Genomic DNA, 19929 nt, shown 5'->3' with positions numbered 1-19929 from the left:
TACTGCTACAAAAACAACAACTTTAACAATTAAGGTTTTTCAATTTTTTTTTTTCGTTAAATTATACTTACTTAACGAAAATTATCGTTCTTCATTTTTTATTTACTAAAGAAAAATTTATTTCAAGAACTGTTTTGTGTAAATTGGGTGTTTGACCGACCTACTCCTCCTGTTTGTGGCGTACATTCTTGATGTTGTTGCACAAATGGAGGCACCTGCAGTTTTAAGCTTTTTCGTAGCAGAAATACACTCGAGGATTTGCGATTACCGGCCGAAGGACGACCGCTGTTAGAAAACGCTTTTTCTATCATTTTGCTATTTCATGCACGAAGATTCGAACCTAACTCTTTTATTTATTCGCAAAATGTACTCTGCTTTTTAAACGACGGTAAATAAATAGCTTCTCGCAGCTCTGTTCGACTTTATTCTCAAAATATTATTTCTATGACATATTTTGCAAAACACATTTGCCTGACAGCTGTCACGATTTGACAGCATTAATTTATTTCATTATCTGGGTTCAATATTATAAATTAGTACGTGTTTCTTTCGTAGCTTGGGTGTAAATTTAATATTCTTGAAATAAATAAATTATACTTTATTGCAGCACAATGACAGATTATCAGTTTAACGACCGTGCTTACGCCAAAATTATTTTTCATTCCGCCAAATATCCACACTTGGCAGTGAACGGAGTGTTGTTGAGCGAAAAGTCGCCCAAAGGTAACACAGTGCAAATTGTAGATGCAATACCACTATTCCATCAATGCCTCTATGTAACCCCAATGGCAGAGATTGCGCTTACACAGGTACATATGAAATTTTAGTAGTCAGCCGTACCTTTATTTTTGTAATTTAAAAGGTTGACGCATACGCTGATCGTGAAAATTTAATTGTGGCCGGCTACTATGTTGCACCCGAAAACTTCTATGATAACAGTATAGAGAGGGCACCCGCCGCCAAAATAGCAGAAAAAATACTTGAGAGTAACAAAAATGCATGCTTCGTGCTGGTAGATAATAAGCTAATGAGCCTAAATCAGTCACAGGCGGCGCTAAAAGTGTTCAGTTGTAATGGAGAAGCTACACGTTGGACCAACGCTAATTTCACATTATCGCAAACAAAGGCAACATTACAAACAGTATCAGAGTTGTTACAGCGAGGTGCCATGCGCGAGGTAGTAGACTTTGATAACCATTTAGATAACCCAGAAAACGACTGGACAAATCAACACTACAACCGCGACTTGAAACAGCTAATGGCCATGTACTAATTAAATTGAGAAGTATTAAATTGAATGGGGGTTAAGGTGTTTGTTTAACTGTAGCGTGCAATTTTATTTTTAACATATATGCATTTCAGTTTATTGGTATTTATATGAAAATATTTGAACAAATATGGGACTTATTTAAAACATATAAATAAAAAATAAATGTAATATAGCATGATAAACGCGCATTTTGTAGTATATTTATTTCATTTTAGTTAATCTCTGAGAAATTACATATTTTTTAAAATTTTCACACGCTTGCTTACGAATACATTCCGCTTGAGTATAAGTTTCGTTAACACTGAATTTACAGCCAAAGGCGTACTTGTTGGTCCCAACTAGTAGAGGCAAGGCACATACCATTCGGCGAGAGGCCAATGCATGTAACGCGATTTTCGTGACCTTGCAAAGTGGCTGGAAATATATTTAAAGAAAATTTTAAGAATATGTTTAGAGATCGAGTAATTTGAAGGGCTAACCGTTGTGTGTAACTTTAACAGTATCCCAAGCGTAAATATTGCCCTCGATTCCTGAGCACATCAAATATCGACCACTTGTTGATAGCGCTGTTTAAAAATAGTTGTATTTTATTTAAAATTTCTATTGAAAGATGGAAACAAAAAGTATTGTTCATTTACCACAGGAAGTGAAGCCTGTATTTTTCTGTGGCGGCTCATATTGAGCTATTTGCTGATCCGACCGAATGTCATACAGGCGCGCTGTCTGGTCCTCCGAACAGGAAGCAAAACCTTGACCACTAGGGTGATACTACGAAGAAATAAAAAAGGTAAATTTGTATCAAAAAGCAAAAACCATCTAAATAGAAGTAAAATGAATTCATAATTACAATGATTTTTACTTACGAAAACGGAATTTACGTCCATTTCATGACCAAAGAACATTTGTTTGTATGTATCCTCACGCACATCCCAAAGTTTGGCTGTCTTGTCGACCGAGCCTGTTATGTAAGTATTCATGTCGGGTGACAGACTTAAGCCAGCAATATCACCAGCGTGACCATTGAAATCCATTGTTTTCACACCTTTTTCCAGGTCCCAATGACAACTGTAAACGTTTTTGCGTGCACAAATTTATATGAGTGAGTTGTTCTCTAGCAAAATTCAAGCATTCAATCTACATTTTCATATCACCAGAACCAGTTATTAGATGTCCATCGTCTAGAAAACGACAAGAACTCAAAAAACCTTCGTAACCCAAAAGTTCTCGAGTCATCTTGGCTACACCCGAAGCATCACGATTATTAACATCGTATACAGTGCACTGATTATCCATGCCCCCACAAGCTACGAAGTTGCCCGATGGTGAAAAAGCGACTGTCATAACCCAAGCCGAACGCAGTGGTATAACCTAGAAAAACAGAATTTACAATAAATCAATTGCTTTGTAATTCATATGCATATATTTATGTAATAAAAAAGAAACCACTAAAATTTACCTGAACTTTGTTGGCCGTCCATGTGTCCCAAATGATTAGTTTTCCATCCAGAGAACCCGTTACACAATGCCTAGAATCGCCAGCAAAGTGTACTGAATTAACTTTGTTTATGTGACCCTTCAGAATCTTCTTCGAACTGAGTCGCAGCTTGGGCACATCACCCATATCGCCACATTTTTCCGCCCATGTACAGTCCGCTTTTGCTTTTTGGTCGTCCTAAATATTTATTTCGAAAAATTAATTCAATTAGCACATTTTCTGCTAGCTAACGGTTTGAAAATGTTTGTGGTTAAAGTAAAATGATTTATTATCGAAGCTAAATAATTAAATTATAATTTTGTATATTATTGAGCGCCACCTTAAATTTTTGAATCATTCCGTTGATTTCATCATAGAGTTTTTGAGTTTCCGGATCAATTTTAGGCATTTTGATGGGCAAATATTTTCACCTTTAATATTTATTTTATATTTTTATATATTTTTTTATTTTTTATATATATTTTTTTACTACAACTAAAATATTTTTAATTTTTTTATTCAATTTAAATATATAACGGAATAATATATTATGGAATAAGAGAAATTCCTATGCAACCAACAACCGTTAAGTCTACCCGCAACCACCGTTTCAAAGCCAACGTCTGCATGCAAACTGAACTACAAAAACTTTTTGAAAATTTCCACTGTTTTGATAATGCGCCGTTTTAAAAACAAAAACATTAATGCAATTAACTAATTGGATTTAAATTTTAGTGTGCAATAAAGAGCGAGGGTGCATGTGTGAACTGAAAGTGAAAGGCTCTCTCATGGAAGGCGTGTTGCGCTCATTATTATGGTTCTCATGACCGGTAAAGAAAATAACTGAAAAACGAACGTTTGAATAGGCTTTTCCCGATATACATTTTGGAAAAATCTAGTAAAATTATGGGTAAAAAAGCGAATTTGATACTCTTGGCACTTTCTATGTGAGGTGCATTTGTGATATTGATCGTTGTTGTGGGGCATCATTGTTGTTGAAACAGCAATGAACATCCACAAAACATTTATAATTCAGCGAATTCCATACTTTTGCTGAGTGCTTTCGATTGCCGCTATTAGACGTTATTGCTATTTTTGCATGATAGCATTGCACATTCCACAAACATGTTTTCAAAAAGCTTTAGAATGACAGCCCTTGAAAGAGGAGAAAATTCGCACAATTCCTGTACCGTAGGTTCAAGTGTACTATTGTACTCATAGTTAATATTGTACTATAAGAGAACCCTCTCATCTTTGCTGTTGCCTCCTCTGCCTATTTATATTCTGTTGAAATTTTTCAATTGCCTTGTTTGTTTTTTACAGTCCCATTGAATTTTAACCACCAAACCTCAAAAACAGAATGCAAAAGTGAATTCATAGAAAATGATATCCGTAGAGCAACAATATTAATATTTTTTTGTTGTTGCAATTTGGTGGTTTGAATGTTAAAATTCAATGGGAATGTAAAAAACAAACAAGGCAATAGAAAGAAGTAGTGCACTTTGACATTAAAACCACCAAATCGCATGAAAAAACATATCAGCTGTTCTACTTAATAATTTTCTCAAAATTCATCTTGGTGCTACAGAAATATTTTTTAGTAACAATTACTAGTAATGTGCTGATTTTTCGGTACGTAATACTTCTACCAAATTTCGGTACTTCACACTTTGTGCTAATTTCTCGGTACGTAATACTTCTACCGAATTTCGGTACTAAACACTTTCTCTCCTAACATATACTCGATAATGGATACATTGATTTCGCGATACACTGGCCGTTATTGTATCGGGTATGTTTTAGCTGCATGAGAACTATCAATATTGATATTTATGGTTTGACAGCTGAGAATGGCAAACTCTGTTGACATTTCCGTTCAGTAACAACACTTCGTATGATTTAATTACTTTATGGATTACTTTTTATGGGGGTATATTAAGTCAAGGGTTTATGCCGACAAACCAGCAACTCTTAGATCATTGGAAGCCAATATTCAAGCCACTATTGACGCCATACGTCCAAATTTATGGGAAAAAGCAGTCAAGAATTGAACTGATATAATATTCAAAAAGTAAATATGATACCAAGAAATTGTGTATCTAAAGCTAATAAAAAAATTCATTGCAACAATATTTTTTGTTTAGTATTGTGGTTTCTCATCCTTATAATACGTTTACATATAAGTAGATGATCTACTTTTTCTTACTTAACTCCCAATCCGTAATTAAAAAGCGCGATTTCCCATACAAAATTTCTCTCTCAAAATCTGAGATTGTAAAATAATCCTAGGTAATAACCATACTTTTTGATATACAACCCTGTGTTATCGATAATTATTATTACGAATGTAAGGAGAAACAGCAAATTAAAAACCAAATAAAATGGACTCGGCAAAGAAAACAGGTTTGTAGACATAATTCTAATAAATTTTTTGTTAAATATTATTAATTATGCATTTACATTACCCAAAATAGCGTCTGTCCATAAACGCTTTCTCATCTTATTACTTATTATAAATTGTAATATCGAATTTCGAATGCTTATTGGTGCCATAACTTTTTGAAACCTCAATAAACGTCGTTCTCGGATTTCCTCCAACTGTTAATTATTAGCAGCCAATTGCGCAATTAAATTAAATATTCCTTCTCCTCCTAAATTAGCTATAGTTAATAATAATTAAATAAACCAAAAACACCGAAATATTCCATCAAAATAACTTCTATGAAGAAAAACCTTTCACAACAGTATTGACACCTGATTGTCAATTTTGCAGGTAATCTGCCATATGTGATGCGGGTAGATAACTTTTGTGGATTTATAGGTAATTAATGCATATGTGAACGTACTTTTACGTTTGAACTGCGATAGTTATTTAAATATTTGCATGCCTGTGTTCGTCGCGTTAATTAATGATATGGCAGCACCAACATTCCTTACATTTGACAGTTTGTTTAATCCGTAGTTTTTGACATTTCACTTCACCCACAGAAAGTGGAAAAATTGTTTTTCTGATTTCTATTTAAGCCAAATATAATCTTCCGCATTTAAAGGCTATGGGAAAAGTATGTTTATATTAATGAGTAAGAACAATGTGCAGAAAGTGACAACAACGCGAAAGAATATAAGAGTGTGATGATGGATACTTTGGCATTGACTGAAACAGGTAGCACCACATCCATGCATGTGCAAGTCCATTTGGATGGGCAATCGCCACAATTAGAGCAACAACGGCATCATTTAAATCAGCAACAACAGCATAACATCGTTAGTCTAGGCGATATCTCGGAACTAACACACGAATTACATGAAGACATTGTGTCCATACCCAAAGAGGTTGTGCTCATATCGTTGGTAGCGCAAGAGCAGGCCCTTTATAATCCCAAGCATGAGTACTATCGTAATAGTCACCGAAAGGATGCCAAATGGATGGAAATTGCAGAAACTGTTGGTTGGTCGGGTAAGTTTTAGAAAAATAATAAATTGTGCTAGTCAAGATCCATATTACATATCGGCCTTCATCACACAGAGGCACAATGCAAGTCCAAATGGAAAGCCATGCGAGACCAATATTGTCGCGAATTGAAACGCAGCAAGTTCAATGCCAAAGCTAATGTCAAATGGCGGTACTTTAAGGAGTTGGATTTTCTACGGCCATTTGCGTTGTCAAGGAAGTAAGTGAAATTTTTTTAATATAAAGTCAACATGTACTTGGATACACAATTGTGTATAAGGTTTAGTACAGGCGTTTATATAGAGTTCTGAACCGCGTCATATTTTACATCTTTTAGCTATCGACCACGTGCCAACACTACAATTGCCAAAAGCGACAATTTAACTGGGTGTAATGCTAGTGGTAACATTAAATGCAACAAACTACCGAGTATCAAAATCGAAAACGGCCAATTCACTAGCTGTGAGTTTAATACGGATGAAAATGTGTTGGATGCGGAAGACAAACATGAGGCAACAACTACACGTCTATTAACATCGTTGACGGACGAGCAGTTAAACTCAGTTATGCAACAACACAGTGGAAGTTGGAATTACCTTACCGCAGCGAACACAACAGATACTCGTAACATGCAAGCACATCAGCACAGCGTCAATGAACTGGATGATAACAACTTATTGCAGCATGCACAACAACACTCGGGCGCTGATGACATGCTGTGTGCCTTGGTGGAAAGCGTAACGGCTGCAGCAGGTCAAATGCATCAGTCGCAATCACATAATGACGAAGAAGATGACGACCCCATACACACTTTTCTGAATATGGAAGGCTTTTTCGAAAAAGACCTCATCAGCATGGTACAACAAGAGGATATCTTGTATAATAATTTTCATCCGAATTATAGAAATTCGAAAGTAAAACTTGAAGTTTGGGACGAGATTGCGCAAAAATTAAAAAAACCAAGTAAGTTATTTATAAAGACCAAATTATTTTTATGTTTATGTATGTTTATTTAAAATTTACTTAACAGTTGGGCGCTGCCGCTTAAAATGGAAGGCACTGCGAGATCAATACATCCGGGAGCATAAACGGCTAAAGGATCGTGAAAATTCCGCATCACTGCCACGTTGGAAACACTACGATGCACTTAGCTTTCTCAAAAAATTTATCAAACATAAAACAAGGTAAAATTAATGCAGCTTAAAATTGCATTACCGTATATTATCAACAATTAATTTGCAGGGATTTTGATGCCAAAAATATTGTACAACTACCCAAAAATGAGACAGACACAGATTTAGAAGAGCAAATAATTGACAGTTCACCATTGCGTTCGCCTGCAGAAGTGGCAGTAGAGGCACACGAGCTGGAATCGCAAACATTACCTACACTATCAGGCCCGCATACACAACACCACCAGCACCAACACCAACACCAGCACCAGTTGCAGCACGACATTTGTGTTGTTAGTGGTAGCAGCGTTGGTGGTTATGACGAGATGGACATTGACCACTACATAATTGGGCATGCCAGCGATACAGGTGTGAACGACGACGGCGATGACATGGATGCAGAAGATGACGATGAAGATCGCAAATCACACCAGCACTTTCCGGATTATGCACCAAGTTCGACAAGCAACACAACTATCAATAATAATTCAAATCAGCCAGAATGCGGTAATAATCTAGAGAGACAGGAGAACGAGTACAAAGATATAAAGGAAAATAATGCAGAACAACAAGGCGTAACATTACAGCAACAGCAACAACATCAACCACAAGAGCAGCAAACGTTATTGAAAGTAGCAACGCAATCTACGCAGCAGCATCATCAGTCGCAACAGCAACAGCATCACCACCAGCAACAGCAACAACATTTGCTTACCCTAGAAGTTGGTGGCGAATCGCACACTGCCACACTCACCACTAGCGATGAATCGATCATACAACATCAGCAACATGACTACGCTAATGATATGAAACAACAACAGCTGCCGCAACAAACTCATGCACACGGTTTGATTAATGGCGGGAACACAAACTTAACTGCCAACAACAACAGTGCAAATGTGTTGGGTGAAAATTGCGGCATGGCGGCGATAATAAACGCAAGTGCCTCACTCAGCATGGATAGCATCAATCTACAAACTCTAACGAATAGCAGTCCCATGACAAGTAGTGTGTCAACAGCGGCGACTAGCGGGACAATGAGTGGTGCTGTACCCATTGCTGCAGCTGTCACGTCTACCTCAACAATTGCCAACCCAACATCGACTGAACACTTGGGAGATGACGAGGTTGGTGCTTTCTTTAAAGCAGTTGCAATGAAAATTCGCAGCGCTAAAATGTCGCCGGTGGCATTCACTGACCTACAAATCGATATACTGCGCGTCATCAACGAGACATTGCGAAATCATTAATTGAAAAAAGATGCAGCAAAGGCTCTTTTAAATTATTTATATGCAACACTTGGTTGGTTTTTTAAGATTTTGCTTTTAATTGCTCTCGGTAACTATGTTTACTTATGTATATTAAAAACTGTCTCTGTTGCCCATAGTACGACTACAAGCACTGTACGTACATATGCATGTGTGTGTGATTATGAGAACCTGAGTTGGTTAGAGCTTACATTTGTTGCTCTTAATAATTACATGTAAAAACTTAGCTAATCACAGCAGTTCAAAAAAAGAAAAACCTGTTAGATTTCTCGACTGATTCTGGTATATCTGAATCACGGATATCAAAAAATAGTTCATCTGATTTGGTTTCCACGAGCTCTGGAAACATCATGTGCTGCATGAGAAACATGAGTTGATTTGTATGGGCATAAGAAAACCTTTTAATAGATTTTGCCTCTCAGTAGGCAGAGCTTAACTTTCGGCTGTATGCATTTCTGATATGAAAAAAGCTTCTCATCCACCGCCTGTAGGTGGCATAAAACTGCAGATGCAGTTAGATTCCGCCATTTGTAGGACCATGTCAATATGACGAATGCCGTAGCTTCTAAGCTCGCTTGATATAGAATTCTAGCTTTAAATTTCTATCTTAAAATATCAAAAGATAGTCTACTACTAGAGCAAGAAATTATGTTCACAAAGCAAAGTAACAAAGAAAAAAAAAAAAAAAACAAATGTACACGGCAAGAAAATAAATTTAATTTTCATATCCTGTTAGATTTAAATAATTCATATAAAATTATCCTGTATTCTGTAACATCTTACACTTGGCCGCTTAGAGCTCTGAAGCATCTAAACTAGCGACTGCAAGGCTATAAATTAATGCTGAAATCTGATTGTTGTGTGGTTTTTTTTAATTTTTTTTATTATAAGAATTTTTATCCACACGTATGGCTATTTTATATAAAATCAACACTTTCAATTCGTTAAAACGGTAGGTAAAACATCAATTTCTGAAATTACACAACAAAAAAAGAAATACCCAGACAAAAATTTAATTTTGAGTAGTAGATTACGGATCTATATTCCGTTCTTTTGTAACAGGTAATTTTATTTTATCAAGTATTTTTTAGTGAAAAAATTCGAAGTTTATTACTTACTTACTTATATGGCCTGATCAACGACGAGAATCCGTTACCGGATTAAACCCGAATGCAGTTTTTTGGTACTATGATTAAAAAAAAATCAACATTAATATAAAAAGTTGTTTATTAATATTTTCCAATTTTGGACACTTCAGCATATTTCTGCCAAAATTTTGTATTTAAAAAAGCTCAACATTAACATCGAAAGATGTTCATTTTCAATGTACTACAAATCATCCTTTTCATTTTTTTGACCTATTTCTACCAAATTTTTATATTTTTAAAACTTTTTGTAATTTGTAGTAATTTTTTCGAATTAAGATAATTAGGCAAGCCCTGAAAATCGTGTGATTTAATGCCGTATCCGAAATATCGATTCGCACGAAATGGTTCAAGTCATGACAAATTAATGAAAGTGACTTCGCTAAAGCAACAACAGCATTTACAAGTACATATTTTGTTTTTGCACCTTTGATGAATGTGAAAATTACATTGAGAATTGAGTCAGAATTGAGAATGTAAACAAGCAAAGCAACAACAAAGAAGCTGGGCACCTCGACATGCAAGGCAGCAAACCGGGAGAAAAACAAATCAGCTGCTATAGCGAAGTTACGTTATGTGGTTTCTCATTGGCTGAAGGTTGCTATTTAATTTTGAAACACACTGGAGAAATTATTACACTGGTGAAATTATTACACCGGAGAAGTTACACGGCGTATTTTAAAAGAACAGCATAACCCGTTGGATATTCCAAAGCCACTCTGTCGTCTTTTACAGAATTATTGGTTATGTTTACATGCAACTGCATGAAACTTAAAGAAGTTTTTTTTTTTTAAGTTTTTTTAAAGTGTTTTTTTTAGTTTTCTCTTAAAAAGTTTTTATTTTTTTTTTAAGTTTCATCATGAAATTAAGTGTTTAATAACCATATTTTAATACAAAACGATGCAATACTTACGAGTACATTTTTACTGCGGTGTTTTAAAATTTCGCTTGCCTTCGATCTAATATTTAAAAAATCGACGATTGATTTGAACCACTGATCCATGCCATAAAGAAATGCATCCAATGCCCGAATACTTTACAATAGCTGCGTTGGCAAATCATTATATTTTCCAGCGACTGAGACTTTTTTCTTTAAAAAATAATCGATAAATCGCTTGAGAGTCTTGAGAAACTTTATATCGAAATATTTTGAAAAATCTAACTGATCCAGAAAAATGCAACACACAGAGACAATACAAACTTAGAATCGAAATATTTTGAGAAAATTACCTGCTCCAGAAAAACGGAACACAGATTCGTAATCTATGGCCTAAAATAAAATTTAAGTGTCTCGGGGATTTTATGTGTAATTTTAGCGTCCCTACAGTGTAGCATAAACTTTTTCGCTTTGAATTATATACATTAGGTGAAGAATTATAGGCAATTCGTATGTACATAAATATTTACGAACTTAAGCACTTGTAAAAATATTATTAAAAGAAACTTAGAGATATGTAAATAAACATTTTAGCTAAACCAAAAATGGTAATTTTTTTAATGTAATTCAAAATAAGACATTTTCAACATTTCACGAATCACTTCACCCAAATTGCGACATCGAGGAGAACTGTAGGTCAGATGAATCAGTGAAACGCAGCACGAAAGTGACCACATACACAGACAATGAGATAGGCGTACCGTTGCTCAGTCCATACTCAACCGCCTCCCTACGATTTACTTAACCATAGTACCGGAGGCGATCGGTACAATGAGGGTGGAGGGTTTGGTTCGGGTTAAAGTCCCACACTGGCGGGGTAAAGGCTTTCGTTGCTTCCCCTTACTACAGACAAACGAGAGTAAGTCACTTATTTTTGAGAAAATTGTAAGAACAGCGAACGAAAGATGGCGTAACGAACGCTCTTGCAGAATCGCGCAATAATTGTGGCCTACTCTCAATGCTAAACACACAAAATCTCTTATATGCAAAAAATGCATAATATTCGCCCATTGATAGCCTATAATAGGGCAATTTGTAGTAAGCAGACACGCCCAGGTGATTTGAGTAAAGATATATTACATGACTTCTGTTGAAGCTGTCCACTTATAGAAGAAGAAGAGAAAGAGATTATTTTGTATCTTCTGTGTCATTGTGCTGCTCTATCCAGACGCTTATTTACCATTTTAGGTAGACAATTTTCCAACGAAAGAAAAGCTGCAAGATCTCAGCTCGATGGAACGATGGAAATCGAGGGACTTCTAAAGTTCTGAACGGTTCACATTGATTTTAGGAAAGATAAGAAAAAGTTCCGCACGCATCACCACTATGGACTATGAGCCTGAGTGAGCCTAGTGTGTTCACTAAGGACAACCGCTACAACCTAATTTAACCTACACTCATAAGGCTAATTACAATTGCGTTAACCACTTCAAGTGATGAAATTCACCAAGTGTGTGATATCTAAACCTGCTATATTCGCAGGTGTCGCAAAAAAGTGAGAGCCAAGACGTCTGAACAGGGCCGTGGAGAGAGTATTCGGGCCCCGGGGGAAACTTGAGATGCGGGCCCCTTCAAATTTTTTTTATTTATCAAAATGCGCATTATGTTATAGTGATATAACATTTAAACATTGAAAAATTCATTGATGAAATTTTTGATAGAATTAATTATGAAATATTGATTTAAATGAATTTTAGAAAACTCTTCAGCAAATCTGAAATAAAAAACGCACCTGAAAAAAAATAAAATTTTTTATTCATTTTGTGAGCCTTACAAATATTTGAAAATGACTGCCACGATGCTTAGAATTTTGCTTTTCTTGCTTTAACTGAGGCAAAAGATCTTATAATATCATCGAAGTCGAGTTTCCTTGCTAACTCAGATTCCAAATACAAAGTTGCCAATCCTGTTACTCGACTCTGAGTTGAACAAGAACGATGGTAGTCTTTGATTTTACGAAGAAAAGAAGCAATTGAACGATCTTTCGGCGCCGGCAACCGATACTGGCAGGGTGCAGAATATTCGCTAAGCAATGCAGATGTTCGGGAACAGAGTATCCAAGTTTTTAGCTGTGATGGCATTCAACAAGTCGAACGGAGGCATACAACATTCCCAATTTCCAGTAAAATTCACCTTGTACAGACTCTTCAAGTGACACATCTCAATTGAGATTTCTTCCGACACATCAGAAGGGTATTTTTCAGCAAACTTAATAGCCACAGGAATGAGAAAATGTTGTTTATGTTTTTAATTGCAGTAAACCGATTCTCAATACTAGCGATAACTGAGTCCATGATGACGAGAAATGTGTTCCTCTTGAAATCAATTTCTTCGGCGGTCATATTTTCCGCTAAATTCTCAGGCTCTTCATCATTACATCAAATTTACTTATGTACTTAATAATTCCATCGACATGGCGTTTCGTTTCTACGGTGAAATTAAGTCCTGTCACTTTTGTAACAGCTTTCCTCAGTCCAGGTAGATTTTGAGCTAACGCTTTGACAGCATCAATTCGATTCAATATTCAAAATAACTTGTTTTATGAAGTATCTAAAATGCGAAAAGTGTTCACTTGTTCAGGACGTATAAGTTTTAAACTCAAAATAATTGACAAAATTACCAGAATGTAACGTTATTTCACACAGCAAACTTTTCTTGAAAGGGGCCACGCATTAGTTGCCGAAACATAAAAAAATAAAATAAAAGTGTGAAATTGACTGGGGAAACGAATTTAAAAAATTATTTATATAATAACATACCCAGTGAAAAATCAAAAATTTCTAGTCTATAAAAAGTATTATTGCTATCTCTACATTTAATTCTTTATCAACGTAAGGACAAATTGCTTTAAAAAATAACTTCGTTTCAAAATTGGTCTTCATTTAAAATACAACTATCTAAATTTAATCTAATCATCACTATAATTATTAATTACTTTATAAATCAGTAGCATAAAATGTTCCATTTTAATAAGAGCTCAATAATATACACTTTTGTATCACCATATTATATTTATTCTTCGTAATCGTGATCATAACATTCGATATGGTGACACCAAAAAAAGTCTGTGACGGAACTCTGGTAGAAGTATTATTTACTATATTTTTTCAAGCAGGAAATTTCTTGGAATTACCCTCGAGTCCGGGCCCCTCTGAAAACTCCGGGCCCGGGGGAAAATGAATGGCAACTTCGATTTCGTGTTTTAAAGCATCAATCGTCTCTGGATGGTTCGCATAACATTTGTCCTTAACGGCTCCCCTCAAAAAATAGTCCAACGGGCTTAAATCACAGCTCCGAGGCAGCCAATTGATATCGGAATTTCGGCTGATTATTCGGTTTTCAAATACGGCAGTCAAAAGTTGGAGTGCAACTTTGGCAGTGTGACAAGTTGCTCCGTCCTGTTGAAACCAAAATGTCGTCCATGTCATCCTCTTAAATTTTTGGAAACAACTCGTTGACCATGTCACGGTAACGCTCGCCATTTACTGTAACCGCGGCCCCTCGCTCATTTTCGAAAAAAAAAATGGCCCGATGATGCCGCCAGACCAAAAACCGCACCAAACTGTGACTCCTTGGGGATGCATTTGCTTCTCTACAGTAACGTGTGGATTTTCTGAGCCCCAAATCCGACAATTTTGCTTATTGACGTAGCCACCGATGTGAAAATGAGCTTCATCAGAAAAGATGATTTTTCGGTAAAAATGCTCATCTTCTCATTTCTCACAGTTTTAGTAGAAGACTCACCACTTTGGAAAAAAGTTTTCAATATTTCCCATTTCGTAAATGTCAAACCTTTAAGTAAATTATGAACACATTTGACATGTCACCCTGTATAATCGTTGGACTGTGATCGAATATTTGGTAAAGTTAAATACAGTTCAAATTATACGAAGAGCCGGTCTGGCTTGCCAAAAAGTTCTTCAATCTAGATAACACTCTTCTACGGCTACTCCGACTGGAATCGTGCAAAATATTCACAGTGCTGTGACGACTTTGAAAAACTGTACGAATTTCTAAATTTAATTTATAGGAATTATTCAGCCTTCGTCGAATCTCAGATGGCTGAATGAATAGTGTTGAGGGCGTTAATTTTCACAGAATGTTGCCAACTGTTCGCGGAGGTAATTTAGTAATTTTAGGAACCAAATTTAAAATAAACTTTATAGTATTCATTTATTTACTTTCAACGTCAACGATTTGGTTTTGTTTCGTTGATTAGTTCCTTATCAGATAGAAGTCAATTTCCTTACAGTTGCTGAACATCTCTGTATTTGAAAATTCATAATGAAATATTTTTCCAAACTCGGGTGTTATGAATCTCAAAAGCTTTGAAGCGATTAACCCTTGCCACATGTGTATAATACATACCAAAATGCATATTCCATCATTAAGGGGGGAAACCGGTTTAGGTCGATAAAAACTCGATTTTTTTTTTATTGCATAAATCTTTAGTATAACTACTCAAGAATATGTGGAATAATTTTAAAGCGAAATTCGCATTATTCCCGATTATATGAGCACTTAAGTGACTGCCCGTCGGTTCCGCAACGTAGCGCGCGTTAGTGAGAACGACGTTTTTCTCGAAACTCCTTTTTTTCAACTGGTGGGAATTGTAGCTTAAAAAGTTATCGACCAATCGGTCTAAAATTTTTCGGGATTTTTTCTTTATTCAATTATAATCTATACGACCCTAATTCTGGGTTATATTATTACTTAAAATATGGGTTTTTAAGCAAAAACTACTTTGTGTTCAAGCGCCTCAAAAGCATGCAATTTTCAATATTTTATTACCACAATTAGGCACATATTCTTAGGATATATGTTGTTAATTAAAAAAAAATTGCTGTTGATTTCAGAGAAAAATTGCAACTTCAGGAATTCCCACCAGCAAGACACTCGGATAGCGATAGTTCATGGACAGCACGCTCCCGCGGAAATAGGTTCAAAAAAATTTAAAAGTGTACCTAAAAATATAAATAAAATATCCTCTAAACTTAAACAATTTCTGATTATTCCTTCTTTGTTCAAAAAATTCTCGAAAAACACAAAAATTTTGGCCTCCTAAACCGGTTTCCCCCTTAAGGTCGTTGGTACTGTCGCACTTGTTTTTTTTTTTTTTGTTATGCTGGTACACTCTTCATATGAACATATGCGAAATTTCATTTCAATTCATTCGTTGTTTACAAGCCATTTAGTATCGACGTGTCACAGCTACAAGCCTTGAAGACGATCCACATCAAGGACGTCCAACAACACCAGACAGCAACAACACCAGAAATCGTAGAAAAAATACAGGAATGAACAATGGAACAAAAGCACATTCGAATGCGACTTTCTCAGCAGCATTGAGAGCATTTTCGAAAGCACAAAGTGGATTTTGTGCATCTATTCATCACTATGGTTGAGACTTGGGTCTATCACCATGATCCTAAATCAAAACAAGAGGCTAAAGGGTGGTGGAAACCTGGTTCTTCGGATCCGAAACGAGTTCGTGTCCAGAAATCGGCCAAGAAGATGTTGGCGTTCCCACGACAGTCGGTTCTACGTTACCGGAACGACCTGGATTTATATCCGGCCAAGGACTGTCACTTCAGCAGCATTCCTCATATATTTATGGGGATTGTTTATGCTGCTACAACAACAACAACATGTTGGCATCAGTTTTTTTTTGGATATGAAAAGGAATTTTGTTTGTGACTTACTGGCAAACTGGTTAAGCAATAAATTCTGAATATTATTGTAACCTTTTTGAGCAGCTGAAGGAAAACTTTCAAGAAAAAAAGGCTCAGTTTGCAAAAGAAAAAAATTATTTTTCATCTGGGCAATGCGACGTTGTCACAAGAGTATTTTGGCATTGGCTAAAATCTACTAATTAAAGTTCCAATTGTTGGAGCATCCACCGTATTCACCAGATTTGACCACTAGCGAGTTTCATCTGTTCCCAGACTCAGACAAATTCATGCGTGGAAAGCGTTTTTCATCAAATGATGAGGTCATAGCAGCTGTTGAAGCGTATTTTGCAGCTCTTCCAGCTTCTCACTTCAGGGATGTAATTCATAAATTTCAATCCCGTTAGAACAAGTGTAATGGTGATCAGGGAGGCTTTACTGACTAATAAAGTTATTTTGAGCCATACAATTGTGTTTTTCTTATCGAACCGCAAAACTTATTGAACAACCTATTATTTCTGGTTTGACTTACTCTTATTTTTTATCAGCAAAAAAAAAAAAAAAAACATTGAATGACTGGTTTAGATCAATTAAAGAATTTAATTTGCTACGTTCGAAAAAATTATAGTTTGTCTTTGTCATAGGTCAAAAAGCGAGTGCGGGTTTCATACTACATTTCTGAAAATTATTAGAGCAACCCGAATCTACTTGAAAAGATATTACTAATATGTCCATACTTTGATGTGCGTCAAAAAGAGAAAAGTGAGTGCAGTTTGTTAAAAATATTTTTTACGACGGGAAGTGGCTTGGCACTTTTCGGAACTACACCCAAAATATTAATACAAGTTTTATTTTTTTTTCGTGTGCTCTCAGCAATATATCAAAAGGAATTGCTTGCGATGAAATTTCACAAAAGTAAGTTGGAACCAATTTTTTAGCCATTGGATCTGCATGACACTATTTTTGCATATACTTTAAGTATATTTTCCCGAACGATACAACTTCACAAAACTCCATCAAAAGCGAGACGGCTAAAAAATTTCATAGTATTCAATACAAGTAGTCTGTAAAAAGCTTTTTATGCCTTTCAATTTATACTCTCTTCCTATCGAGCGCCCAATTACATTAAGCGATTTTGCTTACATGTATTGAGAATGCAAACATGAATATGTAAGCATTTGCTCTTCACGCCTTTCCTGTGAAGTCCGTAGTCGTCACTTTGTACTCACTACTGCACAATGCAGTCAGAAACATTGTAAAGCTGTCAGATATCAAATTCTAGGTAGCAAAATAAATGAAGATGATTGTTGGCAACAGTCAACAGTCAACATACAATTAACACAAAAAACTCTTGACTGTTTTAAAACTACCGAAGGGAAGTAAATAAACAAAAAGTAAAAAACTACAAACAAAAAATGAAGAGCTACCATCTTGGTAAATAAGGAGCGCTAAAACGGCTCAGTCCTGGGCTCAAGTGTGTTCATTATGCGAGTAAAATGCAGCAGTGCCTAGGCGTCACAGGTGTGACCGAGATGGTGTTTCATGCGCTGCTACCAAGTATATAAACACTTGCCCACTCTCTCAAGGTGACCGTGCGCTGCTGCGGGAGTGAGTGCCTATATCATCACACCAGGAGTATTCTCAAACAGGTTTATGAGAAGCACCAATCATCGAGTGCGTGTGAAAGAGAGCGCGCATTATACGCTTACAACTTGTGTTGGATGGCAAGCAGGCCTGTGTATATATTTACTTCTGACTAAAGGTTGGGCGTGGTTACGCTGCAAGCAAAAGCGGGGAAATGGTTTTAGCGATGGTTGCATAGTGGGTGTGTAGAACTCTGCTGCTGCAATAAATATTGTATCAAATGGAGCATTCTGTATTTTTTGTTTTTTTATTTTGCTGATGTGCAACGAAAGCAGAAATCAAAATCACTGATCTTTTTGCGAAAATCAAAGTTGTTTGTTTAATTGTGTGTTTGTTGGCTTTTCCCGTTTGTCGATGTGATTTGTTTAATATTTTTTTCTGGGTTTATTGGCGCGCATTTCGGTTCCGCCACAGTTGATTGATTTTTCATACGAACACCCAGTACGAATCCGCAAAATGTTGCTTACTACAATTATTTATGCCATATATGTTTTTACGTACTCTTACATGGACGTTTCGTTTTTTTTTACCATGTCGGTACCATGTAGTGCCGTAGTTTTAATTAATGGGAAATGAAAGGTTTGACTATTCATTTAATTGCAACGAATTGAAGTTTTTAAAGCGAAGTGACCCGATTAGAGGCGTGGGCGCCTTTAAATTTGTTCATTGTTCAATTTTGTTGGATGTAGGTTATTTGTTGTGGAGAAATATGGGGTAAGGGCACAGGTAGGTAAGTGATGTGCTACGTTTCAAATTTTTGGCCTGCTTGTCGCCATTAATTTCTGTTGGCATTACCTTGCCTTTGATATATAGTATAACATATGATAGATATCGCTTGATGAAAATCAGAAGACAAAAAAAAAAAAATCTCGAGCCCAAAGTTTTTATTGTATTTCACAGTAATCATTATTTTGTAAATTTTTTTTTATTCATCTGATAGTTAAATATGTTTGTATGTAATATTTATTTTTCGAATACGGGGGCGTTAATCGTGAATCCACGCAAAATAGTGACATTGAGGTTATATGCAAAAAAAAAATTGTGAAATTCCATCATTTCCAATTATTTGAAATGTATCGGCATGCAATACCGAAACAAAAGGGCCTTCCAAAAGTGCTAAAGTCCTAAATGTCAGTGATGAATAATTCTTAGACGATACCTTTTTATGCCAACTTTGACATTTGTCAATCAAACAGATGCCGATTTTTACGCAATAGAACAGGGCTTAAAAATTATTGAAACTTATTATGAAAATGATCGATCTTTGAGAGCAACATTTCGACGAATTCTTAATTTTTTGGGGGGAAATAATCATCCAAATGAGTCACAATTCAAAGGTTGGTGAAAAAATTTCAAGAAACTGGTTGTGTTTCTGTCGAGGTTAGAATAAGGACTGGACGTTCTGTTGAGAATACTGTTGTTGTAGCGCAAAGAGTTGCTGAACAACCTTCAGCATTGATACTTCGACGCTCTCAACAGTTAAGCATTCATAAATCGACTGTTTGGTGGATCTTACTTGTAGACATGAGACGTGGTGAATATTTAAATTATGCCATTTTTTACTTAAAATTTTTAAGAGCAGTATTTTGATTAAAAATAGTGTAATTTGAAAGAAAAACAGTTTTCACAATTTTCTTATTTTAAAACAACATCCAGGCGTATCTTTAGAAATAGCCTATATTTGCTTTGATAACTTTTCAAGACAATTTCTTAATTCCATTAATGAGAAAATCGTCGTCCCTGCGGTCAAAATATCTTACCAGCTAATTTTTATAAGACTGTCTTGTGGCCTGCTTTATACCATTCCGAACATTTTGCAAATGCTTGAAAAGCTGACAGGCCTTCTAGAACCTTCCGTCCAAGCTTTTGCAGCTTCTGGGGTGCGTTGTTAAAGGAATG

General features: G+C 35.8%; 3 protein-coding genes across 3 annotated transcripts; 2 read left to right on the top strand and 1 right to left on the bottom strand.

Annotated features, from left to right (window-relative positions):
- The first annotated feature begins 465 nt into the window (after positions 1–465).
- LOC129241804 (ER membrane protein complex subunit 8/9 homolog) lies at positions 466–1458 on the top strand. The gene is made up of 3 exons (XM_054878314.1): positions 466–536; positions 608–809; positions 863–1458. The coding sequence occupies exons 2-3, from the start codon at positions 612–614 to the stop codon at positions 1271–1273; spliced, it is 609 nt and encodes a 202-aa protein (XP_054734289.1). The 5' UTR covers positions 466–536; positions 608–611; the 3' UTR covers positions 1274–1458.
- Positions 1436–3371, bottom strand: LOC129241803 (guanine nucleotide-binding protein subunit beta-2). Its single transcript, XM_054878313.1, has 7 exons — positions 3085–3371; positions 2727–2942; positions 2409–2638; positions 2134–2335; positions 1909–2038; positions 1750–1836; positions 1436–1684 (listed from the first exon to the last, which is right to left on the bottom strand). Exons 1-7 carry the CDS (start codon positions 3151–3153, stop codon positions 1578–1580), a joined length of 1041 nt encoding a protein of 346 aa, XP_054734288.1. The 5' UTR covers positions 3154–3371; the 3' UTR covers positions 1436–1577.
- Positions 3372–5728: 2357 nt separating this feature from the next.
- On the top strand, positions 5729–11263 carry LOC129241221 (uncharacterized). The gene is made up of 5 exons (XM_054877444.1): positions 5729–6201; positions 6271–6415; positions 6533–7158; positions 7226–7379; positions 7438–11263. The coding sequence occupies exons 1-5, from the start codon at positions 5877–5879 to the stop codon at positions 8615–8617; spliced, it is 2430 nt and encodes an 809-aa protein (XP_054733419.1). The 5' UTR covers positions 5729–5876; the 3' UTR covers positions 8618–11263.
- Positions 11264–19929: the final 8666 nt, after the last annotated feature.

The sequence above is a fragment of the Anastrepha obliqua genome, chromosome 3, assembly GCF_027943255.1.
Source record: "Anastrepha obliqua isolate idAnaObli1 chromosome 3, idAnaObli1_1.0, whole genome shotgun sequence".
In the NCBI taxonomy this organism is placed as follows: Eukaryota; Metazoa; Arthropoda; class Insecta; order Diptera; family Tephritidae; genus Anastrepha; species Anastrepha obliqua.
This window is presented reverse-complemented; position numbering and strand designations above follow the sequence as displayed.

Bases quoted from the DNA above. Each gene is read 5' to 3' on its own strand.
- LOC129241221 (XM_054877444.1), top strand. From the start codon at position 5,877: ATGATGGATACTTTGGCATTGACTGAAACAGGTAGCACCACATCCATG. The intron at 6,416-6,532 runs GTAAGTGAAATT...TACATCTTTTAG, and splicing joins CCATTTGCGTTGTCAAGGAA to CTATCGACCACGTGCCAACA. The intron at 7,380-7,437 runs GTAAAATTAATG...ATTAATTTGCAG, and splicing joins TTTATCAAACATAAAACAAG to GGATTTTGATGCCAAAAATA.
- LOC129241803 (XM_054878313.1), bottom strand. From the start codon at position 3,153: ATGCCTAAAATTGATCCGGAAACTCAAAAACTCTATGATGAAATCAAC. The intron at 2,639-2,726 runs GTAAATTTTAGT...CTGTTTTTCTAG, and splicing joins GGACGGCCAACAAAGTTCAG to GTTATACCACTGCGTTCGGC. The intron at 2,039-2,133 runs GTAAGTAAAAAT...ATTTCTTCGTAG, and splicing joins TGGACGTAAATTCCGTTTTC to TATCACCCTAGTGGTCAAGG.
- LOC129241804 (XM_054878314.1), top strand. From the start codon at position 612: ATGACAGATTATCAGTTTAACGACCGTGCTTACGCCAAAATTATTTTT. The intron at 810-862 runs GTACATATGAAA...GTAATTTAAAAG, and splicing joins CAGAGATTGCGCTTACACAG to GTTGACGCATACGCTGATCG.